At 43.1% G+C, this 26,639-nt stretch overlaps 1 protein-coding gene across 1 annotated transcript in view; it reads right to left on the bottom strand.

Annotated features, from left to right (window-relative positions):
- WDR41 (WD repeat domain 41) overlaps positions 1 to 9,398 on the bottom strand; it is a 32,734-nt gene extending 23,336 nt beyond the window's left edge. Inside the window, exons 1-2 of the mRNA XM_009884297.1 lie at positions 9,376 to 9,398; positions 8,871 to 8,949 (exon numbers count right to left, since the gene is read on the bottom strand). Coding sequence (XP_009882599.1) covers positions 8,871 to 8,949; positions 9,376 to 9,398 — 102 coding nt within the window. The remainder of the gene's footprint in view (positions 1 to 8,870; positions 8,950 to 9,375) is intronic.
- Positions 9,399 to 26,639: the final 17,241 nt, after the last annotated feature.

The raw sequence follows: 26,639 nt of genomic DNA, 5'->3' as shown, positions 1-26,639 counted from the left end.
CGTGAGGGGGCGGCGGGAGCCTCAGGCCGGTTCAGATTAACCTGTGGGCGAATCCTGGAGCTTAACTGCCAAGCGTATTAGTTCCGTGTAATGGACAAATAAAATATTTATTCGCTTTTTGCTTGCAGTTTAGCAATTTCAGATGAAATTTATGCTTCAACAAATGAATAATTATTACCATTTTATTGTGATCATCTTACCTGTTTCCTGAAGTAAACGATCACCAAAATTTTCCGTATGTAACGGGTTTCCTTTGGCTGTGACTGTTTGCATTCTCCTTCACTGAAGGTCCTTCAGGTCTGCGGTGTCTTTGTTGGGATAGAGCAACAGATAGAGATGATGCTGCACCATCGGGCTGAACGACACCTTCACGTAGTTCACGGTCCTGCTCCTTCTCTGTCCTTAACGCAATGATCTTGGCAGCCTTTTTGAATTTTAGGTGCACATGGAGCAAGATCACAACACCCAGCCCAAAAGGCCTCACAGACCCCATTCTTGAGCAGAAACAGGTAACAAAGAAACCCCTAACATGTATAAACATGTCCAACAGACATTTCTCTGTACATGTAAATCTACACATTTTGCTTCTCCTGTTGCCTTTTCATTCATGTTGTTTCGGGTGATCAACACCACACAATATCAGGAGCCATACCCAAGATTTCCCAAAAGCCTAGGGCAAGAGATAATGGTGGTTTGCTAAAACCTGAACTTCTAGTAGCCACCAACCTGTGTGTGGAAAGCATGGGATGGATCGTGGGTCTAGGATGAAATGCCACTGTAGTGACATAAGTTTCACAAGTATTGCTGTCGTGCAACCTGAGTATTGCCATTTGTTAACTTCTGTGAATTCTTTACAGCTTCTCAGCATGACAAAGTTGATGACAGCCATAAACCAGTTTTAAAGCAAGAGATGTTTACTCCTACTTTAGCATACTCTTGCTTTTCCATTTCAGTTCTGTTGTGCTAGATTCCCAGCTCAGAGGTGCTGTTCCTACAGACTAAGGGCATAGCCAGTGGGATTACTTTGCACATGCAGCTACATCTGCCAGGGTTTCCATGGTAATATTTTGCCATCACCAATCTGCTCTTCAGCAGTCCCCGTAAATAATTTGGTATCTTCTCCAAACTTGCAAGTGTTGACTCGTTTTGTTGCATTTCATATATTGGAAGGAAGGACGGCACGGCATAACACTACTTACAGCTGTATAGCCCATAATCCTCAAATACAGTATCCATAGTGATACCTCCAAAAATGAAAAAGAGAGGCAAGAGCACTTACTACACTAGATTTGGGGACGGAGAATGCTGCTTACTCAGGTTAGCAACATGAGAAATGTTCTTATTTCTTCTTTAATGCAGTGAGGAAAATACACTGCTTGACTTTACCTCTCCTTTCCTGCCATATCTCCTTAATTCAGCCTATGCTGCTCTATCACAATTCACATATCTGGAAGAGACAGGATAGAAAAAATGCAGTGCAGTACTAAGCTGAACAGCATCTTTGTAGATAAATGCAGGCCTTCATGGCAGGACCGGGAAGCTGTAGTTGTTGGTAAAGACCATGCTGGAATGTGTTCTTCAAAACAGGAGCTGGAAATGCACCGAGTTCCTGAATGGTGAATATGGAGCTTCACATACCTTTCACAGTATATTGGGTTTGCATGGCAAGGTTTTGGTAGCAGGGGGGCTACAGGGGTGGCTTCTGTGAGAGAGAGCTAGAAGCTGCCCGCATGTCCGATAGAGCCAATGCCAGCTGGCTCCAAGGTTGAGCCCATCAACAACAGTGGTAGCACCCCCATGATAACATATTTAAGAAGGGGTAAAAAAACTGCTCCACAACAGCAGCTGGGAGAGAGGAGTGAGAATACATGGGAGAAACAACTCTACAGACACCACGGTCAGTGAAGAAGGATGGGAGGGAGGTGCTTTAGGCGTTGGAGCAGAGATTCCCCTTCAGCCCGTGGTGAAGACCATGGTGAGGCAGGTTGTCCCCTTGCATCCAATAGAGGTTAACGGTGGAGCAGATATCCACCTGCAGCCCATGGAGGACCCCACACTGGAGCGAGTGGATGTGCCCAAAGGAGCTGTGACCCTGTGAAGAGCCCTTGCTGGAACAGGCTCCTGGCAGGACCTGTGAGCCCGTGGAGAGAGGAGCCCATGCTGTAGTTTTGCTGTCAGGACTTGTGACCCTGTGGGAGACCCATGCTGGAGCAGTCTGTTCCTGAAGGACTGCACCACATGGAAAGGACACGTGCTGGAGCAGTTCATGAAGAACTGCAGCCCATGGAAAGGACCAACATTGGTGAAGTTTGTGGAGGTCTGTCTCCTGTGGGAGGGACACCACGCTGGAGCAGAGGAAGAGTGTGAGGAGTCCACCCCCTGAGGAGGAAGGGGTGGCAGAGACGACATGTGATGAACTGACTGCAACCCCCATTCCCCATGCCCCTACACCGCTGGGGAGAGGAGGTAGAGAAATTGGAAGTGAAGTCAAGCCCAGGAAGAAGGGAGGGGTGGAGAGAAGATGCCTTTAGTTCTGTTCTTATTTGTCATTATCCTACTCTGATTTGATTGATAATAAATTACATTAATTTCCCCAAGTTGAGTCTGGTTTGCCCGTGACAGTAATTAGTGAGTGATCTCCTTGTCTTTATTTCATCCCATGAGCCTTCCATTACATTTTCTCTTCCCTGTCCAGCTGAGGAGGGGAATGATAGAGTGGCTTTGGTGGGCACTTGACATCCAGCTAGGGTCAGCCCACCACAGATGGACTTCAGGAGAGTGCCTTTTGTCTTGTTGATTAGACCTGACTTCAAAACCCAGCTTCTGAGCATCTTTGAGTTCCTTCTTTAAACTAACAACTCAGTCTGCTTCCAGCTTTTTTACTCTGTTTTCCATTTCTCTACCTTTGTATGTTGTACAGATTTCTGTATACTTCTTTTTTAAATCCTTCTTGTAATCTTAAAAAAAACGTTGTTGTTGTTATTCCAAACATCTAATGTATTGTACACTTCCTGGAAGCAGAAACAACTTCTCTATGTAGTTTGTACAGGTGCTATGTTTGTCACGCTGTCTAGGTAAAGAGTGCGATTCACCACAGCGTTCCAGTTTCCAGGCCAAGATGCAGTGTCTTCTGCAATGTAATGGCATGTTGCTGCCAACCGTTGGCCATTGGCAAAGGGTTGTGTTAAGGCTCTTAATCAATGTGGAAATGATGGGTCACTCTGAGGATAACCATCACCGCAGGAAATGTGGCATGTCTTGGCCTTTGTAGCTGGATGGAGGAATACTTTTCCTTTCTAGCTTCTAGCACTACGGCTTCCCTTTTAACTTGCCCCAATGAGCCCAATGCCCCCAATCCTGGCCTCTGCTGCAGTGATTAGGCATAGAAATTGTCATTGAGTTATCTCATCCTCTCTTAACTAACATTTCTAATATGTCTGATGTAGTCTACTGTTTTCTAATGTATCTTGTGAATAAATATGCTTATTTTCGTGTATCTTGTGTTTGATTTACATCTATTTGTGAAAAGAAGCAGAGTAATCTACATAGAGCCATAACCCTGTGTTTCCCTTTGCAAAGCAAATTGGTTTGCTTCTTCAGTGCCCATTTCTTGTATCATATTCTTGCTGAAGGACTAAGGAAGCAGGTGCCGTAAAATGGAGTAACACCTTCATGAGTGACACCTAAGAGTCTGACTGTACTTTGTGAAGAAAACGGAACAAACAATTTATTATTTTTTTTTATCTGGTGTTACAAATCACAAGCAACTCTGATCTCAAGTGGAGTGTGATGGCAATATAAGCCCCCAGGTGGCATTCTAACCTTGTTTTTCTAAATCATTTGTTTTCATAAGGAATGAATCTGATTCTTTTGTTTAAAAAGAAATTTTCTTCACCCTCATGGTAGATTTGAACAAAGAAATTAAAGCCGCACTCTGTTCCATTTTTTTTTAAGTTTCCAATTTGTGTACATTTTGGTAATTCAAATGCAGTAGCCTCAAACCCAGCTTGAAATCTGATAGATGCTTAATGGAATCATGTAAATTATACTATCTTCCAGATATTAAAGTCCATAAGCTGATGATGTCCTGCAACAGCTATTCAATAAAAGATACCATTCAAATTTTAAAGATCACTATTACAGTAAAATTAGTTACATTTCAACAACTTTATGAGAAAAGTGTAAATCCAATTATGACTAATACTTTACAACACATGGGTATTAACTGAAGCTGGGTCACGTTGGAATACAGGCAGAATTTGATATTATGGCTACATGAAACCAAATGGATTCTGGTGGTATTTCTATTCCCTTCCAGGAGTAACAGGTAGACCTTTGCAAAGAGCACCACTTGTTTCTGATAACTTAGGCACCCCGTTTAGGTGCTGAGGGTGCTGATGGTTCATCTTCAGCTCCTTTATTCACCAGAGGAGGGACAGCTCCCACAGAGATTGACTCAGACTACCCCAGGTAGCTCCTCATCTGAGTTGCTCCCTGCTGAGGCATTTCTCTTCCCATCAGCTTCACAGTTCAAAGGCCAGGGGCGAGTGTCGCTCTTGTAGTGTTTTTTCCCTTTCAGCCGTCTCATGCACAGTCATTACTTTGGTGGTGAATGCCTATGTGCTTTCTCCCACACTATCTTGAATGTGTGGGAGAAGCACCCCCCCAAAAAATTCACTACCCCTCTTCAAATTCCTTCTTCCAACTCTCCTTGCAAAACCCACAACTTCCTTAGAAACTACCGGGGTGATGAGCTGCAAGTTGTCCTTATGGCACTGACCAAAACTGTCACCTAATGATGTGCACCATGGGCTGCCCATCTGTGTCTCTTTGCAATCTCTTTGCTTCTGTTTGGATTATAATCTCTTTCAAAGGTGGACCATTTTAGTTTGCATTTGTGCAGCACTCAGACAAATGGCATCTTTTTCCCTCTTTAAGATTCCAGTGGGATATAGCAGCACAAATACACAGTAATCATATTTAATAAAGCAAACAGAGCTAATTTAAATTACTGCTTAAAATACATTGATATGTAATAGGTTATAAATAAAAAACGACCTACACACTGCCCTGGATATCTTTCAGAGTGTACTTTAGGAGGAGTCACTAAGTCAGTGTCACCAACCACACTTCCTAAAGCAACAAAATCCAAATTGCTGCAGCAGTACAAGACTGTGAGTAGCCAGGAGACACATAGGGAAAGTTTTAAGTTCAAACTTTCATCTGTCTTGTTGTGTTTCATCCCTAAAACTCTCAACAGTACATCTGAAAAGTCATTTCACTACATTTTTAAGGACTAAGCTGTGGTTCATAGTAGTCACTTGCAGGTGGTATCACTGGGCTTTGGACTGGACAAATTAAAAACGTCTTTAAATTTAAGCGGATTTTGAAACAAAGATGTGTGTGTTTGTGCACAAAGAGCTATAAATAACCCTTTTTAGACTGTCTTGTACTGTGCACATGACATAATTCTGTTCAGTTATCCTCCTATTGTTGATCACATTTTTTCATCCTGTGTTTTCTAGTGACATTTAGGTATGGTTATGGTTAAGTGTTAATCATAGACATAATTTTCATAGTCTGTCCCCTTCACAGTCAGTGCAAAAATAGTCACAGGGTATTCTTTTCTTGCCTAATTCAGAAATGGTTGAGAGATTCCTTTGCCCTTAGAAAAAATTCCTCTTGAGAGGTGAAGTATAGCCTGACAGCTGATCATAGTAAAGTGTCGTGCATGTAGCAGAGGTCCAAAATGGAAAAAACTTTGCCACCTTATCTGTAGTGAGTACTTTGGTGGCTACAGCAAAAGCCTTCAATACCTGCAGCACATTTAAGTCACCACAATGAGAGGATGGGTCACTTCTTGGTGTCCTCTGGGACCTTGCCAAAGAAGAAGTTGTTGAATGTCCTCTGCTGTTAGTTGTTTAATTCCCTTGGGGTGACACTCAGTTCCCAACCATATGAATGCATTGGCAGTGTGATGTGACTGTGCAACTAATCTGTGCAACCGCAATGATGAGATACCTCTAGTACAGATCCATGTTTATAAAGACCAACATGCAGGATGCTAGCAGGACCTGACTCACTGGGTTATGTGCAAGTCTGGTCCTCCAGTCAGAAAACATTAATTCACAGCCATATGTGAGCAGGGAGCAGACACCGTAACCCCGGGGCTGATCACACCACATGACACCAGAAATTCAGCTCAACGAAACACAAATGGAAAGGGGAGAACAGCTCTCCCTAGTGTATCACGGAGGCACTAGAAGGCAGCTGGGGATTGGGAAAGGTCTTAAAACAAAAGCAAAGTTTCAGTGGGAAAAGCCCCTAAGGGGCCGTGCAGTGGCACATGGGCAGTCTCGGAGAGGGTCTGTAGGGACAGAGATGGTGATTGCCCTTGGAAATCCCTTCCTATGCTCCTGTCCTGGCACAAGGTCACTAGGTACCCAATTCAGCCATGCAATTAGATGGGAATAAAAGATGCATTTCCCTTGCTTTGATCTCTGAACTGAGGGTGGGGGTGATGAGGAAATTTCACAATTTATTTGCCAAAGTGCCATCTAGCAAAGTATTTCTGTTACATTTCTAGTGTGTGCTGTCTGAATTGGGTCACCAAAATATTAAAAGGCATGTCTGTGTTTACATATGTTGCCCAAACACTGTGTGGGCCACATGCTAATAAGTGGATTTCATGTGGCATGCCCTTCCAATTATTCAAGAGTAATGTTCCCACTCAGAACAACAGAATAAAGCCAAATCCTTGACAATATTTCATCATTTCTCTCATGTATTTCAATCAAGTTACTAGGAAGCAGGCAACTAAATATCTGAAGGAGTAAAGGCTCAGTCATAAAAGGTGATATCCAGTCTGACTGTAAAGTCCAGCACTCCAGTTAAGAAATACACTGGAGTGTAGGTTACATGAGCACCATATACTGAGGTTTTTTCTTCCACATTTCAGTCTGCACAGTTTGAAATAAAATGTCATTCAACTTTACATAATAAGTTCAAACAAAAATTATAATTGATGAGCCATAATGATTTAGAAGATTAGCTAGGGAACAGTTCTTTTCTACGTGTACCATGGTTAAAAAATATTACTATATTAATTCATACTATGTCATTAAATAAAATGGTTTTCTAATTCTGACTCCCTTCTCCGTGTGAAACTACTGAAATGCCACAAAAAGTCATTGGTATTAGGCCATATCCTTTGCTCCCTTTTCATACGAATTCCCCCTTGAAGTAATGAGTAAGGTTAAGTCAGAAGAGGGCCTCATTTTCTTTGGCCTTAATCTCATAAATCCTTGCACGATGTACAGCTGGAAGCTTAAAAGTGTTGCTCTCAAGGCTAATTTTGTGGCAGAAGAGTCTGGATGGTGTAGCATAGTGTGTTTGAGTGCCAGCTAACTGTCTGTGTCCTTTGCCCTGTCACTGTGCTGGTTTTCCTTGCCTCCTCCCATATGAAACTCGCCTTGGTTATTTTCCAAAGCAAGTACAGGCAGATGCTGCATCTGGGCTGCAAGGAAAGTTAGGTGGGAGCTGCAATCTTCGGCTTAGTGCATGAATGATTCCCAAGAGCCTGTTCTCTTACACTGTTCTCTTCATGATGAGAAGGGCAAAAAAGGGGCACAAAGACAGTTAAGATGGGTGTCCAACGAGAACAGGAGTCTTGGTCAAAAGAACAAAGCAGGTGTAAAAGCAACATGAATTTCAGGAGAGTCAGTTCCTCTGACTAAAGAGGGACCCTCAGAATAGTGTTCCTCCTACTCTCTTGCTTTCCTCTTAGAATAGGACAGGTTGTGTTGATACCAACCCCAGGCCAGGCTATCTCCTCTTTCAATACTGCTTTCCTGAGTAGTGCACTGGTATCCGTGGTGTGCTGGCTTGAGGGACATTTTAACAGGCTTTCAGTCCTTTCTAAACATCTCCTCTTCTTTCCTCCCATTCTTCCTACAGAAGTCTATATTTTCAGAAATAAATTTTAAGCCTGGAGGAGCTATTACGTTTTGTAACTCTCGTCTTCCATGTAACACAGACCAGGAAACTTCACCCAAACATTGCTATAGCAAGTTTCCGTGCAAGCTGTAGCAAGTCTTCATAAAGGCAGCTGCTCTCCATATAGGGATCTCATGTGGCAGAATCTGGCACATATGTGGTCAAGCTACTCCAGGGCTTGATTCACCTCACTGTTTAAAAATGTTTAAAAACATCTCAAAATTTGACTGGCTCTAACATCCAACCACAAGGATCATAGTGTGTCTTTTTCTGCCAGATTTCTATAGCTAATCACTTCATTCCCAATCAAATCAGCAACGCGGGCAACTAAGTACTTTCCTGTACTTCTATGTGCTTTCCTGTACTTCCGAAGTTTATTTTTGTTCTTTCCCAGATATGTTCTTGCTCTCCACTTTAGCAGCTGGGCTCTCCTTCCTCACCTCTTTACTATACTAATGCTGTGAGCTTACACACCTGTTTATGCCTTCTGTTTTGTCCACAGACTTGTGAGAGCACAAGCCCTGTGGTATAGTCTCACCTTGTCTTGACAGTCATCTTCAATTCAATAAGGAATCAGAGGATGGTGTCTACCAGACATGTGAAATTTTGTGAGAGGATTGTGCTTGAGGGAACCCACATAAGTAAAAGCCTGACTTCTGAGATGACTGAAATCTAGGCTCTGAGGACTGCTGAGCCCAGCTGATGAAGATTAAAGCTCACATCTCAGCGGAACACAAATTTCTAAAAACCAATGATCAGCTGCTTTTGTAGAGTGTTACGTATCCTGAATTCACCAGAAGACAATATGGCTCCTGTTTTACCTGTTGGAACTCAGCCATGGTAAAGTGTAACCCAGTTCAGATGGTGATGCTTACATTACAACCATCAAAAAACATTTTTGGATGCTTCTGTTCCAAGTCAGATGGTTTTAGCATTTTGTCGTGCGGCATGCAGCTGAAGAGACAGGAAGCCCGGTTATCACTGTTCACAGACATGAGCTGCTTCCTCACAAAAAGCCACCAGATAAGCAGCCTCAGCCTGACTGAAATAATTAGGGGACACAGAAGATGTGTTCCTGCCCTGGGGCTAGCCACAGCTCCAGTCACTTGTTGTGAGGGAATGGGGAAATATCAGACCCAAAGATCCTCTCCTGCCTCAGAGAGCCTTCAAAACTGATGGAGAAGGAGTGGTGCTCCTGGACAGATCCAAATGAGGTGCTGCTGTGGCCCAGAAGCTTTGATCACATTCAGCACCCTGGCAGGCTCAAGGGGAGCCTGCTGGGCGTGAGCTAGGGAAAGGGTGAAGATGAGAGAGAATGGGCAAGAACAGACTCAGTTAGAGCTTAAAAGGGGAAATCTTTGGTCAATCTCTTGCTCTTACCTGCTAGACACATGTTCAGTCATGTTTCCCATCAAGAACTACCAAGGCTCTAAATACCAGTGGACCTTTCCAGAACAAAGCTCAGTAGCTTCCATCTTAAATAAACATATTTTCATAGAATCATAGAATGGCTTTGGGGTGTTTTGTTTTGGTGTGCCAGGCTTAAGGTCCATTTTCAGAAGTGCTGAGCGTTACCCACCAAAGGGGGTTTCCCACAGTTGTTGGTGCTCAGTGCCTCCGGAAAATGCATCTCAAGGGGGTTCTAAAGGATAGCCAAAAATCAGGAACAGCTTTTGAAATGTGCAGGCTTCCAAAGCAGCTGAAGCAGCTCTGCTACTAACCAGCCAACTTTCTACACTGCCAATCAGGCCTTCTCTAGCAGCAGCTTTTAAATCATATTTGGTCACTGAACAATTTTATTCATTGCAATTTCTGCAAGTGCTACTTTGTGAATATGGGCTTGGAACCACCGTCTCCTTTTTTGGTGTAGCAGTAGTTACGTCCATATGGTATCTTAGCTGGATCAATTCTGGATCTAAGTGAGAATTTAAGAGAAGGAAAGGAAAAGGATGAGGGAAATTCTTCTTTTTCCTTCATACGCCATCCAAAGAACAGACAGGCTACCCTGCTTGCACTTCCTAGAGATCCATATGGATTTCCATGGATATCCACCTGGATATGCATCTGAATATCCATCTTGGCATTTTCTGCAGTTGATAGTGCAGCTGTTTTTATATTTCAGTAAGGCTAGAACTTCACTCAAATTCTTGATAGAGTCAGTGAAAATTGTGCATGCATTCCTGGGGACAGAGCTTTGCCTTCTTATGCAACGTGTAAGAATCCCCAGGACAGCCCAGCTGGGCAAAAAAGAAAGGGTAGGATAGCCTTTCCTGAGTATCAGTGTGGTTTGGAGGCCAAGAGTCAGTGCGTGTTGGAAAGAAGACTAGCTCTTACACATGATCTTTGGCAGCACCAAGACACTGATCTCAGCCTTCAGACAGCACCAATGCATTGCTGCAACTGATACCAATGCTGCCACCACTTGCACTCTGCTCCTCATGACAGCCTTTGGGTGAGATGTGGATGTACATTTTACTGGATGGCCATTTTGCTTTCTCAGCTGTGGGTGAGACAACCTTAATGATTAAAACACCTGTGAAGCAAACAGAGTTACTGGATTTGTGGTTTAAGCCCCCTCTTGTGTCCCTTTTTTTTGGTGCTGACTCAGGCTGTTGCTTCTCTCTCCCTGTAGCTGCAGGCGATGGAGAGTGTCTTCCCTGGTCTCAGGCAGCCAAGAGGTACCAGCAGCTAAGCGAATACAAAATGATGAATACATAAAGCTTGCAATGCTGTGTAGACAGACATCCCCACCTTTACCAGACGCCTCAGCTCCTGCTGTCATCTCCCAAGTTAGACAAAGAGCCTGTCACAGCCAAACAGATTGGTACATTCAACAAAAGCCCCTCTGACCCACTCTCTTCTCCCGAGAGGCTTCAGCTCCTCTCAGCTTTTGCATCATTAGCACTCTTAGGGCAGGCAGGGGGTCATTTCTAATTTGTGAATGCCCTTGGACCACAAGGTAGGATTTTTAATTTGTTTACCTTGCATATTAAACAGTACTTTCAAAGGTACTGTCAATAAATCCTCTGTGAATAGGGATCTTCATTCCAGACGTAGTCATTACTTTAACTTTTTCAATTTGATTAGATGAGATAAAAAAAAATTCCTTGAGGGCAATCTCACTCACCAAACACAGTGCCATCACCAAAATCCCCAGAGGGCTGAGGGCAAACCTCAGGTTTTGTGACATGAGGGAAGAGCATCACTTTCCAAAGGTGAAGTCAAACCAAGTTGCTCATTCAGGTCCAGAAGTGGGCACTCAGCTTACGGGGTTGTGGCAATGAAAAGTGCCTCCTGAAAGAAGTTCACACATGGCTTCTGCCCCTCAAGAAGGATGCAGGGGGCTGTGTCACCCTGCCCATGGAACCCTCGGGATTGTCTAGACCTCTGCTATCAATCCCCTAAGTGCCACACACAAGGAACCAACAGAGAAATCACAACTAGTTTATCAGTTTAATCTTCCCTCAGAGCTCCGTTCCATGTGGGCAAGCATAGCCCTCAACACAGCTGTTTCTCTAACAGGTTTGCATCCTCATGAAATCTTGTTTGTACACTTGTCCCTCTTGTTTCTTGTCCAGGAGAAAGCAGGGGGTTTTATTTATTTTTCAGCTTTTCATTTCCCAAAATACTTTTATTAAGCTTATAGGACAAAAACGGGAGTCCTTCCCTATGTTTGAATGTAAAGGCATGACAGGAGATCGGTAGCGCTCGCACTGTCTCCCCCTCTCTGCCTGATACGTGGTGTTGCAGGGTTACTGAGTTGTAGCACTAGTGTCAGATATAAAGCCACGTGGAACTCAGCAGTGTGGGTTCACAGGATTTGTGCTAACCTTGCTCCCACTTTTGGGTCCTGGGAGGTTTGCTTACACAGGTCTTGTGAGGCTTTGCTCACAAGACCATGTCTGAGTTTCAGGACACCTATAAAGTTGGAGCAAAACTTAGCTACTAAGCCATCTGTGTCCAATTTCTCATGGAAACTGTGGCAAAGCCATTTAATGTTTAATAGTATGTCATCAAATGGTCATTTGAAAGAGGTCCAGTCAAAATTGTCCCAGGTTTCCTCCTTCTTAGTCTCAAATTATTTCAAAACAATGCCCCATTTCTCAAAGGTGTGGAAACTACAGCAAATATGTAAGGACCCAAGAGATCCCCATCAAGCACAGTTGAGTTTATGACAAATTGGTTTCCTAGTCCTTCTATTATGGTACATCTCAGTAAATTTCATTGGCTGCTTCATAGGAAGCTGCAACAGGAAAAAAAAAAATTGAAAAAAAGGAAAAAAAAGAAAGGCAAACCAGAAACTACTTCACATGCAGTTATGACTTGACCTTTTCCAGGATAAGGGATCTGCCTTTCAGATAACTATGTTTAAAGGTTAACTTACATCCCGAAACATCAAGGATTTCATATGGGGAAAGAAGTGTGTTGTCACACGTAACACAAACTGAGCAAATTCTGTCAGCTGAGGGACAGCTACAAGCTCAAAAGATAGACTTCATTTTCAAGGAAGGACTAGACTTGCAGTGGCTGGTCTCACACAGGCAGCCCTAGCCATGGGGATAAACATCTCATGGGCTTTCCTTATGCCTTTTCATGAGCAACTGACGCAGTGATAACCGTTCCCTCTACTATTTGGCCTTGCCTGTAGTACCCATGGCCGCTCCACCACGGAGCAGAGATGGTTTCATAAAGCAGTCTGTGCGAACAGAAAAACAAAGCAAAAAAAGAGCCATGAGGGGCAATGGCTAACCTTGGCGTGAGACCACAAAGGGCCACCTCTGTTTGAAGAACATCTCAGCATTTGTCTCCCTGGTGTTGCCCTGGGCAACACCACTGCCCCATGGAAAGTCAATGAGTGCAAATGGCCCTGTACTATATGTCTAACATTGTGGCACAAGCAACACCGCAGGGCCTCTGTGAGCTGTGGAGCAGAGCCACATTGGTGATGGGAGCAGCACCCTGCAAAGTGACACGCTGGAGTGGAGGTACTGTGGCCACATCATCAGGGACAGCCAGCTTGATAGGCTGGGCCCTCTGAAAAGGAGAGGGAGAGGCCAGAAGAGCCCCTTAGACAATGAATTATCTAAATCAGGCACTAAGATGTAGCACTGATTGAAAAGCTTGTTCAAATTGCTTTCACTGTGATTCATAAACTCTTCATGCAAATTCATATGTTAGGATGAGCACAAAAATTAGAAAGCTGGAATAAGATTGCTTTAATTTAAATAAGAGCCATGGTTGTGAATATTAGGCTTTTACACTGTCAGCAGCAACCCATCAGATGTTAACAAAATTTGATATGCAACAGTTTTACATATCCCCTTGTGGGAGAAAGATCAACTTGCAAACGGCTTTATAAATCAGCCACAGTGTTAAAGTTAGGCTACTGTATCTAAATGGCTTTTAGATATGCTTCCTGTTTTAGGCTACCATATTTACAAATGAAAGCTTTTTCAAACCACGTCTTTTAATATAATTTGCATATTTAGTAATACATTGATTAACATTAAACACGGATTATTGCAATTTATTTCAGAAACAGATGGGATGCATTAAGTGAAAAGCCAGCGCATTTAAACAGAGCACACTCCCAGGCTGACTTCTGATGAATGATGAATACAAAAACTTTATTAACTAGCAAGAAAAAGAAAAAAGAAAGAGGAAAGGACACTTCACTCTGGCTCCTTTTCAAGCGCCTCCCTTGCTTGAAAGCCTACGAAACTGCTATTAAGGAGAATTTTAATCCAATAATATCATTCAGAGATGTGCATGGGTTTGTAGAAAGCCCTGGCACCTGACAAAATCCTGACCCTGGCTCTCAGCCGCAAGGAGGAGAAACCTGCCCCAGGAGCCGGAGTCACGTCCCCCGCTTCGGGCTCGTCCCTCGGTGCCAGCAGGTGGCAGCCGCCCACAACGCACATTTCCCCGGCGCGTTTTGGGGGTTTTCCTCGGTGCCGGGGAACTTCTGGGGCTGGGGGAAAGCTCCGTCGGGTTTCCTTCTGTTCGCAATAGCCTCGCAGCACCTGGCTTTCAAGTATGCCGCCTTCAGTTGGCACCTGATGGTAAGAACACTCTACAATAAGTTGTGGAGCTCTTGTGTGTGTTTGTCTCTAGATGATGCGTACATAATTTTGACACAAACACAAGATTGTGTATTTATACATAACCCATATAAAATTATCTATATATCAGCCACATGTACCTGGATGTGTATGTTTTTTAATAGCAAAGTGTGCATTTAGAGTGGCAACGCCATGTAAATATGCTACACATGGTTACATATATTCTCCTCTAAGAGAAATCTTTCTTTCCCAAAAACACATTTGCAAATCTTTTGCCTTTTATTTAGGAAAGTACATTGAGATAATTTCAGGAAAGGATTAGGCAGTCTCATCAAAGGTGTGTCCATTGGTGGCTTTTAAACATGACGGTTCAACAACTGGTTAAGGCTGGTTCCCACAGCCATGGAAGTATGGTACAGGAGAGATTACTTCTGTATGTGCCCTGCTTCTTACACTGTTTTCTTAAGAAAACGTATCCATTGCTAGGCACTGATGAACCTGTAGCCTGACCCAGTCCATTGGTTTGTATCTTATTTAAATTAGCTTTCTGTATAATTAAGGATGCAGCCAATTAGTCTGTCAAATGCTGAAATACCATAGCTAAAATAAGCTCTGACACTTCAATAGATCTGTTCGCGTAGGTTACATAAATGTTATTTCTATACTGCTCATTCAGAGTGCTTCTTTTTGTTTTACACATTTTACATTTCTAACAGGAATGGTGCTTCCCAAAGCAGGAGGTGGACATCTCCGAGGGGCAGCAGTTCTACCTTCCCTCTTCTGGTCATTTTATTTCCAAGGAGGCCTAATTCTCCTCTCATGCGGTTGCATGTGTTCTTTGCAATTTTGGATGGTGAAGGAAGGGAAACCATTTTGCCCTCCCACAGGCCCTATATGCCACACACACAGACACACAGGCAGCATGTTTGTATTTTTCCCTTTTTGGCTGCAGAACATAAGTTACAGTAGAGCTAGGGAAATAAGACTCCATCTGTCAGACCACATAGTTCATCCTGAGGGAATGGGAAGGTCTCACCTTGTGCACAGCCTGAGGAAAGGGACATGAGAAAGGGAAGGCATTTTTCTCTGGAGTTAGCTTAAGGAGTTTGCTCCAAAATTTGTCCAAAGAGAATGGGCTAGATCAGTGCAATAATGCTGGGGGTTTGATCCCAAATCCCCAAATTTCCCCAAGGTCCCTGTGAATCCAGGGGGAACTTGCAGAAGGCCAGGGGACCCCAAATAGAAACCTGTGTGCTCAGGTGTACTGTGGGTCAACCCACTGCCCTAGCAGTCAAGCCCTCATGGGAGGAGAGGAGACCTTGAACTCCAGCCTCCAGGGCCAGGCAGGGAGATTGGCCACTGATGGCCACCACAGGGGAAGGAAGTATTTCTTTTTTCACCTTCGTGTCTGTTCTTCCTTCTCTGTCCCCTTAACCCTGAGGACTCCTGTAGAAGGAAATTATTTTCAACACCACTTTCTGTGTAGGAAAGATGGAGAGCGATGTATGACACAGGCACCACCTGCGCAGACCCAAGTGAGAAGATCAGCCCGTACATGTCCATATCAGGGTGGGGGTTCGTACACAGCACTGCCAGACACCTGGTTCCCCTTCTGCACCGTGGTGAGAGAAGGCACATTGCTTGGTGAGTTCAGATCCTGCCGTTCGATCTCTCTTCATCTCCTTTCAACTCAGACAGTAGACTACCTTGACTGCCTTACTTAAACCTCTTAATCTCCCATCACTCTATTTTCCCTTCATTCAGCTTTGTGCTGCTATTATGGTATGCAACTCTGATCATTGCTTTGGGTTACAATTTTAGGAAAGATGCTATGTAGAACTGTATCTTCACTTAAATTTTTTTTCAGACTAATCAACCGCTTAAGGATACTTGGTTAAGTTTCTTAGCATTCAATAGAGAAAATTATTCTGAATAGGGAGCATTTGTTTAGGGGAAAAATTAATATAGGGAATTAATTGATAAGCTTTTAAAAGTATATGAGCTCTCACAGCACTGGGAGAGAAATTCTTTGTTAGCATTTTGGGTTGCTGTGGCACAGAGCCAACATTTCAGTTACACTGTAAAAAGTACCCAAAAATTACCAACACCTCCTTTCCCTGTCTTCAAAGTTTTATTAAATACTCAAAAGTATTTAAAAGGTCAGATACCCGTTTCACTGCTATCAGGGGATTACACTAACATGATGTGTTTGTCTCCTATTGTGAGTAGTGAAAATCCCCCTGTATCCAGCGTGTTTTGTTTGGATTGAGATGGCATGCAGCTGATGGCTGTGACCTTCATGGTGGCTTAGATCCCTGGCTGGCACTGATTTTTGATTTAGTGCCGATCTGCTGCGCTTGTCACAGGCTGCAAGGTGCTTTCCATGCACTAATGGAACAGCTCAAGGGCAGAGGGGCCCTGTAAATGTCTATCTTTCACCAACACTGTGCTAAATAGAGAGCTGAGTTTTCTACATGTGAATGACAGACCCTGAGATTATATACAGGAGTGAACTGGGAGTTCTTTCGCCTGGGCTGATGCTCAGCGGTAAATAAATGTCACTGTAAAATGGGAAGTTTTTATTATTCTGAGTGGTAATGAATATAAGTGTACTGTGTTAAACAGAATACTTAATATTGCCTATATATCCACATCTGATGGCAGGAACTAGCCATATACAGACCATGTGCCCAGTAAGCAGTTGTATATTTTCTTCAAATCCTAGAGGATTTGCACCAGAGTTCAGTTTGACTCTACCTGCATTAATAAGTCATTAATAAATCCTGTTCCTTAATGACATATTCAGCTGAAAATGAATTCACCCTGAGCTCTCCCTAGCAGGAAACCAACACACTGCATTGCAAATGGCAAAGGATTCCAGGTTAACTCTTTGCTTATTGATCGATGTTAGGAACGAATGAAGGGCCAACCCAATGGTGTTTACACAGGGAAAACCTCCTATTAGGGTCGACGGAAGTTTCTTCCGCCTGCAAATGCAGGGAGAGGCCATTAGGCTTGCCTCAACAGTGTAGGGAGTAATGCAATGCAGTTTAGTGTCATATTAATCTTATCACTCATTTTTAATAAAGCAGGTCTCTACAGGATAAACTTATTTCTTGCGCTCAGAACATCATATCGAGCTGATTGGTAATTTCCATCTATCAGATGCAAGCTGAAATATTCCAATAACATAAACAAATGGGATAATAAATACATGCCCTCATAAGTATAACGGGCCAGATCATACTATCAGCTTCTGCAGAGAACTTCTGAGTGAAATCAAAATGAAGAGGACCTCTGTATGGACTTGGAGAGGAATGAGGAAATCTGCTTACAAGCTCTCTTAGCTGATCGTCTCTCTCCTTATTATTGGAAAATTATCTGTTTGTTAACTACTTAATTGCTTTTTTAAGTTGTTGGTTTAATGATTAAGGTCGCCATCACTAATTTCGAAGGTGGAAGAGAAAAGATACCACTGCCTCCTCGTTCTGTCTCTTGACAGCTATGTGCATTCTGAAGGCTACTCGAAACTGCATTTTGCTGCCTGCTGCCCCACAGAGAAGCAAGGGGTAACTGAAACCCAGGAGCACTCTGGCCGCAGAGTGATGCTCAGGACCAGCTTTGCTGACTTCAGTCCATGTTCTGAGTGAAGCTACATTAAGCCACTTTTCCAACCAAAGGGACACAAACCAGCCATGGTAAAAGGAAAATTTTCAACTCAGTCTTCCTGCTTATGGGGGAAAAAAAAAACGACCTATGAAATTGAATTAAGATATTCTGAGTATATGAACTATGAAATCAGCCAAGGAATTTTTATGGGGGAGGTAGAGGGAGTAACACCCACTATGGAATTTTGTAATACAGGGGTTTAGAGCACTTTCCGCAAGCCCTTTTGTTTCCAGCAATAATGAGTACTTTCTGAGTTTTGTCTATAGGAAAAGACCAATAAGAGGGAGCCTGGTAGTCCTCTCATTTGGCCCATGAGTATTTTCACTGTTTTTGACAGACAGAGGCCAAACAGGATCAGGCTATAGGCTACAGAGCCTCAATTTCCTCATCTGTGACAGAGGAGAAGTGCTTTTCCTAAGGGTGTTGTTGGGCTAATTAATTACCACCACCAGACTACAACAAGAGTAGTTGGAAGAGAGAAAAAGATAGAGATAGAGAGAGATCAATCCCACCTGGGGCTGAGCTCTCTGCTCTGGTTCAGCCTGAGCTTTGGCTCAGAGGAAGATGATTTGGAGGGACAAGGGTGGAACAGTACGGCTTCAGGCTGTGGAGGACCGGGGTTTCCCTCCAGCACCTGCTGTTGCCTGGGGATTGTTCAAGCATTGTGGTTGTTTGGAAGACCTTGAAGAGAGACACCTGGAGCTGTCAAATTATACACCGCCCAGAGCTGCCAGGCTGGCACCCTATCTACATCCAGATTGCGGCTGGGCACTCAGCTCCCTCCACCACCCGTAAGGGAGCCAGCATCTGGCAGCCCTGTACCATAGAAAGTCTGAATTCCTCCTCTCCACTTGAACTCAGACACCACAAGAAGTTCAGCACCTCACAGTCTTGGCTGCCATAATGAGAGGGCTTAGTGTTTCTAGGATGCAGTTCAAGTACAGCAAAGGGTACTGTGCTGTGCTGTGCCAAAGCCCCGACCCACTGCCAGCATGCTTTGGGCTGAAGATATGAGGGCCACCTCCCCAGTCCTGGCACCTTGTCCTGGGGCCGTCCCCATGGGCCCGGGACCTCCAGATATCCGAACTTCTGGTCATGCCTGTTTGAAAGGTGCTGGGAGGAGGCTGGCCCTGGTGGTGAAATTGGGATCCTGGAAATAACTGCTATGAGAAAGGCGTGGACATCAGTAGTCAAGACTTGATGTGGAATATCATAACAGCTGTTGGGCTGCTGGGAGACTGCAGGCAGGCATGGTTATTGATGGTCATACTTAAAAGACAGTATACCTTTTTCTCTGGTGGGAACATGACGCTTTTACACAAATTAGCATCCCTGGGTACTCTTATATATTCCATAGCATGGGACTAAGTTAGGGGGAAACCATAAAATGACCCAGTTCACCTCTGAATTTCTTCTTATGATGTAAGAAGAAATCAAATCTAGAACATAAATTTTATTTGCCCCCGCCACAATAAAACTATCCTTGAAAATTCAAGACATGTATGGACAACACATGAGAGTATGGATTTACATAACACATAGATGAAATTGTTTGAGAACGCTTCATCTTTTACATTAACTTTTCCTCTGTAAAGCTGCCAAGGTCAGTGAGACCTTGGTTCATCTGCTGCATAAGTGCCGGTTGCTTAAGCCAGAGCTGCTGTGGGACAAGTCTCTGGAAACATTCCTACCTCCCAAATTTGTCAGTGGCGAATCTCAAAGGTGTATGTCAGATGCTTTCCCAGCCCCCCTTATCCCCTACTGCTGTTTAGGTTTTCTAAAGCAGCGTATTTCCACGTGTTCCTCTGAACATACTTGCCCTCTGGGGTGAGAAAACAGAGCATTAGCTAAAAATTTGCTTTGCAAAACTCACTGAAAGTCTTCATTGCACTCTTTCTTGTTCAACTGAAGAGTGATATGTACAGTGCTTACTGCACGTGAACCATAAATTCCTACAGCTGATCCACTCTGCAGAAGTGTTTATAAATGGATAATGCAGTTGTCACATCCCATGAAAGACCCTTTTTTTTTTTTTAAATCCTTTTGCTGTTGGTGTTTCTAAGTTTTTAACTAAGGCTCACATACCGACTGAATACCGACATAAGACTGAAGTCTGAGGGAATCTCTAGGATCGGGGTCTGAGCTGACTTTTTGCGTGCATGAGGCTGAACACTTAGTAGCTGAAATGGCTGGAGAGTCCCAAAGTGAAAGATATTAAAACCTAATTTTCAGTCTTAATTTTAGAAAAAGCTGCTTCAGTGTTATGTGGTACAGAGATATCTCATTAGCTCTTACCAGATCCCTGCCTTTGGAGGGCTCTTTCACTGTGCTAATGGCACTTTGACATTTTGTGGATTACTCTTTCAGGTTCCATAATCAATTTAACATTAACATTCATGTAAACTATTAATGAAATAATATTAAAAAAGAAAAATGTTCCTACAATACTGCAACATTTTAATGCCTCATTAAAATCATTAGTAATGCTAATATTAAAGAACTTACTTCATCTTTCAGAGAACCCCAAAATAAATCATAATCAAATGTTTGCTAACGTACAGCCAGAGAAATTATTTATACATTGCTGGCATATAGGCATCACGTACGCTAAAGATGACACTGTAAGGTCATATTATTAAGCACTCACAACTAGTTCTGGCTTTGGAAACTCATTGTACACAGTATTATTTTATAATTATCATTAAACATACTGAATATTGTTTGTGGTTTTTATTTATGAGAAAAATATATAGTGTGCGTCTCAGCCAGCCAGTGCTTTCATGGAATTCAAGTTGCAAACAATGACATGCTTCACTGACCTCAATGACTTACAAAAGCCATTTATATTCAGTACTCTCATTTACACTATCTTTAAAAATGAGTAAGAGACATATATTAATAGCAAGAAACTGGGAGAATGATTGCATCACTACCCGTCTCCAGACTTATTGCAACACTTCATTCTCCGTCAGTTGAACTGGCATGGGAATATAAATGTCGTATATAATAGTTATATAAAATTTTACTACACGTGTAAGGGAAGGTCTGTGGTCCCCCCTTTGTTGGCAACTTTTGCACCCCATCTTGAAGAGCTGTAGCCACAGGAGTAGCCTTTACTCAGTGATTTGTAAGGGTGAATCCCAGAGCAGAGCTCCGATTCCAGGCACGCCAGGGCTTTAGCCATGTAACAGGGACTTCCTTAACAATGGGCTGGAAGGAAAGGTGGCGCCAGGTGGGTTCAGCACCACTTCACACCAGCACCCCCTGGGTACAAGGTCTGGAGAAGCGACAAGGCAGGTGCTAAAAGTGAGCCGGAAATCTTTCCCAAATGGGTGTACCAATTGGTTTAAACCAGTGCAGACACCCACTTACGCTGACGTGCCACCCACTCCCAGAGTAGCAGTCCTGCGATATAAAGTGGCAAACGGATGGGTAACTGTCCATCCAAATGCACAGCAAGAAACCCTGCAGCTCTTCCCCGAGATCCCCACCACGCCAACCAGCTCAGTAGCCCAGGTGCCAGGATCCGGCCTTCTGGCATACCTCGGGGTGACCCCACAGGCACCAGCTGCCTCTCGCCCCGGGGGCCATCCCCCCAGCACAGACTGCAAGTTCAGCATGGCTGAGGTCACCACCTGAGGCTGGGGAGAAGCTGAGCCCTGCCACACTTCCACGAAAAGCGAGTTTGGCAGGGGTGCTCCCTCCATCCACCTACAGTTTGCTGTTCATCCCTCGATCTGGGGCAAAATGCACTCGATTTTAAAAATTGCCTCCTTAACATCGGTGTTTGCTGGTTGCTGTGGTAGACGTTCGGGACCAGATCCAGCAGATTAAAGAGGAGCATTGGTCTTAACCTCCAAAAATGAGATATCTGACCTTTCCTGGACGGTCCCCCAACCCACTCACTGAATGCCACCCTCCTTTACGGCAAAGGCAGCTTGCACGTCCTCCCACTATTTTGAGCATTGCCTGACCCAAGCCCTTGTTGCTGAACAGCAACTGCTCCTCGAAGAAGCTCGACAAATAAATCCAGTGGCATAGCCTTGTGAATTCAAAATCAGAGGGTTGATTCTGGCATGGTTTGCATTTTCTGTTTTAATTTGTCATTTGGTTTAGATGAAAGGTTAATTGCGTTTTCTCTTAATATATTTAATACATTGTGGTAACAAGCAAGCTCTAGAAATGATAAAGTCATTTGTTAAAAAACTCAGCTACATCATCTTTAGCCATTCATGTTCCCTTCAGAGAGAAAATTAATTGTTCCAATCTAGTAAGCTACAAAAGAAATACAGCCGACAAAGGGTGAAATATGAACATCAATGGTAAGTTTCGAATTTACCCTATTTATTTTGAATGTAAGATCTCATGACCCACTAAAATTCAGTTCACAGTGTTTTATGAAAAATAATGGCTGAAATTGAATGTCTTAATTTACATTTAATGCAATTAAGAATGGTTTAAATTATGACTGATGAACAGCACACACAGATGTCAGTCAGTTTCATCAGAATAAATTGAAGTCAGTGTCAATGAATGCTCCACTGATAAATCCCACTTTACATAAAATTAATAAAAATAAGGAAATATAATCCTTAGCTAATTGCAAAATGTTCTGGAATTCCCCTGAATTTTGGAGGAGGGAGGAAAAAAAGTGTAACTAGAGAAAGCCACAAAGTAGCGTATGAAGAGTGATTTATTTTCAAAGGTGCCCCACGTGAAACTGTGAAATGGTCTGAAAGTTTGCTACAAAGGGTGTTTCTGTGCAGAAATACCTTGCTTTACTGAAATTAGTCATGGCAGGGCGAGGAAGATGCCTGTAACGTGCAGCTGTGCGTGATCGCAAGAGCACTGTGTTCCTTGCAGCTTCCTTGGAAGGGAGATGTGCTCTACCTCTGCACAAAGTGCAGCATCTGAACTGGCATTTTCCCTGCTTTTGCAGCTTGCTGAGGACCTGACTTACCTTCACCAGACCTGGTGCCAGCAAGAATTAGTCCAGAATTTTCAACCCATACAGTAAACACTGTGCAAGTATCATTTAGTGCTCTCACATGTGAACAGCGTCAACTTCTCCAGACAGGTATCATCTTTTGGTCCTCTCAGGCCTGACACAGCAGGATCCTGGCACATTACTGGTCCCCCTAAGCACTGCCACAGTATGGAGGATAATTTTTAAAAAAGTAATACCAATGCAGGCTGATTTACAGAATGGTTTTGAGGTAAAGCAAGTGTACACCGGAATTTCACCGAACATTTGATAAATGTTTTTCATGCTAACACATGAGGGCAGATTTCATTCTGCATTCTGCATAGGAAAGATGTTGTTGCTTTCTAAAAGAATATAGAACATATGAGCCATTTTTCAGTCTGTCTTCCAGGAGCAAACATCAAACACAGGGAGTGCTGAAAGCTTTCTCGGCTTACAAAGTAATTATGGTGTGGTCCTGCAATCCTTGTGCAGGAGGAAAAGAGAAATCCAACAAACATTGAAGTCAGTAGGCTTGTGAGCATTTCTTCTGTCTCTGTAAGGACTGCAGAGGCTGATTTTACTTAATCTAAATTCTCAGGGTAAACAAAAATTATTTCTGTGGAAGACCAGAGAAATTCAGGAAAAGATTGGGCTTCCTCAGCTCAAAAGCTCACATGTTCTCATGACAATCACACTCACCAGGAAAGCTCTGGAGGACAGGCTTATCTGAAACACATGAGCTGTTCTCTGTGATTTGAAAGTTATGCATCAACACTTTCCTGGGTAGAGGTCCTGGGTTACTGACCATTTGTTTGTGTATACATAAAGACAAATGTCTCTGAGATACTCCCATCTTCATGTCAAGCTATTTTTAGCCAAGATGCAGTTGTTCTTTTGTGTGCGGGAAACCCTAATCTCCTAAGACCAAGACACCACATCTTCTAAAATGTATGCAAAGGCAATTTATGATGCTAGTATAACTAAACCTCCCAATAATATTTTGCAGTTAGAACCTTTTCTTTTCATAGGGAGATTTTAGAACAGGTGGCAACAGCCCAAGTTTAAATTGGCACTTAAATGCACATGGTATATAATTTTGCATAGGTAGATAATTACTCTTTACCTCTTTCAGGATGTGCCTATTTCCCCTTGTATGTCCGTTCTGTGATATCAGATTTATCAGGATGCCTTAATTGTGTATTCTCTCTGGGTGTGGGCGTTCATTGTCTGTATGTTAAAGAGTTGATTGTCCTACCTGTCCTTATACAATATGGCCACTGGGCCAATCTGTGCCCTACGTAGGTCAATTGAAAAACCTATTATCTCAGGGGAACTGATATGATTTATGCAGCCCCTTTCTGGTGTCCAAAAGCGAAAGGGTACAAGTTTAGGCCACCACAGCATTACACAGTCCTGCTTGCACCTTCTGTCCCTGTGAAATGTTTGCCTGCCATGCCGAGTTCAAACTGCTGGGCTTGCGTTTCCATAGCCCTGCGCAAAACAAGGTGCTGACCCAAAGAGCTGTGGGAAGGACCTGCCACCAACAGATGCTGACCACAACCACTCCCCCTTCAAGCCAGTGGGAGCTGTGGGTGCTCCACACCTGGTTTTACTGGTGTCTCTCACTCCACGTGTGGAGCATACAGTGTCAAATGCAGCTCATTTAATTCTTGCCAGTGACTCCAAAGGTACCAGCTTAAGCACTTACCTAGGGCCAAATTCTCAAAATGGAGATGCCCAAGACTGCAAATCAAAAAATGAGGTATGTTCAAAAGTGCACTCAGAACTGCATGCAGTATTAGTACAATGTGTCTTTGCTATGCCCTTATTATCCTGTAGATATATAGTGTAATTTATGCTAATAGACTGACTCCCAAATTTACCCTTGCTGTGCTAGTTACTTTTCTAGAAAGTACAAATGGCACATTGTTAGCAAAGAACCAGAAAAAACTGGAAATAGAGAGCGGGGGGGAGCAGCCCCTGGTTATCCAGTCCAGCCTCTGGTGTGCAGAAAAGTGCCTTATATTTTATTCTCCTTATATTTTCTAATGCTTTTCCAATTTAGTTTTAAACGCATAGGGCTTCATGTGATGGGGCTTCTCTGCTTCCCATGAGAAATTGCTCCAGAGCTGTATTATATATTTTGCTGTCAGGAAGCTTTTCCTGATTCTTAACCTAAATTTTTCCTTTGTTAACTTCATCCTATTACTCCTACTTATATCTCCTTTGTCAGCCTAAATAACTTTCCCACCCTCATTTGATAGCTGCACCCTTCAAACATTTGTAGCATGCCATCCTGTCCTCCCCACTTAGTCAAGCTACACATATTTTGGTTTTTTTAACCCTTTTTTGCCAGTCATTCTTTCCATTCCCTTACTCGCATTTGCTGCTGTTCTCCACACAGTTTGCTCTTTTGTTCAGACCAGAAAGCAAATGATATTCCATACACATGTTTCTCTCAAAAATAAATGCTGTGCATTTACCTGCTTGCCTTCTGTGTCCACAGATTTTCCCCTATGCAAGATAAACATATAGAGGGAAGCACAAATGAAGGAGGCAGGATTTGCATAGGCACGGAGACTGTGTTGGAGTAACACAGAATGCTAATAAAACTGGTTTAAGGGTTTTTTTATGTACATTTTTTTTTCCATTTGACTTTAAGAGATCATCACTCAATGTTATTTCTTAAACTGAAGAATCTAAGGCGAATGCTTTCACTTGATTTTAAAGACATTGAATTTTTTCTGCTGGTATAAATAGTATGGACACAGTAAAAGTACTTGAGAGAGCCTAATGAACCATTTCTTACACCCCATTACCTTTAGTCTGATATGACTGAGAGTACGGGCACTAATTATCCTCTCTTTCACAGGCACCGACATAGATCTACAGTAGGTCTTAAAACACAATATTCCATACAACTCTTAGCAGTTCCTCATGTAATACATTTCTGTATTTTTTTCTAATCGAAATTTAAATTAGAGGCATGCCACTTGCCATCTACCTGCCACTTATATATGTTTTATGAACAATTCTTTAGGATGATTTCCTACCAAAAAGTGCAGGTAGCACACAGCCAGTCACAGGGCGAGTCCTAAAAAATTAAAGGATTTTTCTTGAAAGGAGTGAGGCAATCATGCTGCTCTAATGACGGAGCAGCTCTGCATGGTGGAGACTTGCACAGAAAGGCTGCCAGTCCAGGGAATCAAGGGAGTGTGAGACAAGCACAAGATCAGAGCCCATCTCCCCTGGGTCCCTTGGAGAATGGAAAATTGCTTTTACTAGTTTGGCTCTGCTCTTCTGTACAAGAGCAGAACGAGGAGCAGGGCTGATCTAGGGGGACAGGAAATCCTGCATCACTCCGCACTGCTTTGCCTTTCACAGAAAGACTCGCCAAGGCAATGCAGGTGCATCAGGTGACGCGTATGACCTGTTGTTACCGGTGGCTATGCTTTTGCAAATTATTTGTTCTCCTGGTGGACTTCCCAGGCTCAGCTCATGTGAGGAAGCCTGCCGGCAGGCTTCATATCCTACCCTAGTCGATCCACCTGGAATGCAAAGCGTAAGGCACCAACACCTTACTGCCCTGGGGTAAATGCTGCTCCCAACTGGAGTGCTGATTTGCGTGACTGTAACTGAGGTTGAACCTTTGTCTCGCGTCAGACCGAAGATGAAGTTTTCTGCTGGTTAACGAGGAAACACTTGGAAACATATGAGCTGCATATTGGGATGCAGATGGTTCTATAAGACAGTACATACATTTATAAAGGAGACATGTAAGGTCATTGGAAACCATCTGCTTTAAATATTTAAATGTCCTTACACTAAACGTATGAGTAGTTTTGCCCTGGACTTGTAATATTAGCCATCTACCAATTTTTTATAATAACCGTGGAACAAAAGAAAAATGGGAAGGTGGGAGAAAAGGCATGGCAACCAATTTACAA

This window comes from Charadrius vociferus, unplaced genomic scaffold (assembly GCF_000708025.1).
Source record: "Charadrius vociferus isolate BGI_N301 unplaced genomic scaffold, ASM70802v2 scaffold183, whole genome shotgun sequence".
In the NCBI taxonomy this organism is placed as follows: Eukaryota; Metazoa; Chordata; class Aves; order Charadriiformes; family Charadriidae; genus Charadrius; species Charadrius vociferus.
This window is presented reverse-complemented; position numbering and strand designations above follow the sequence as displayed.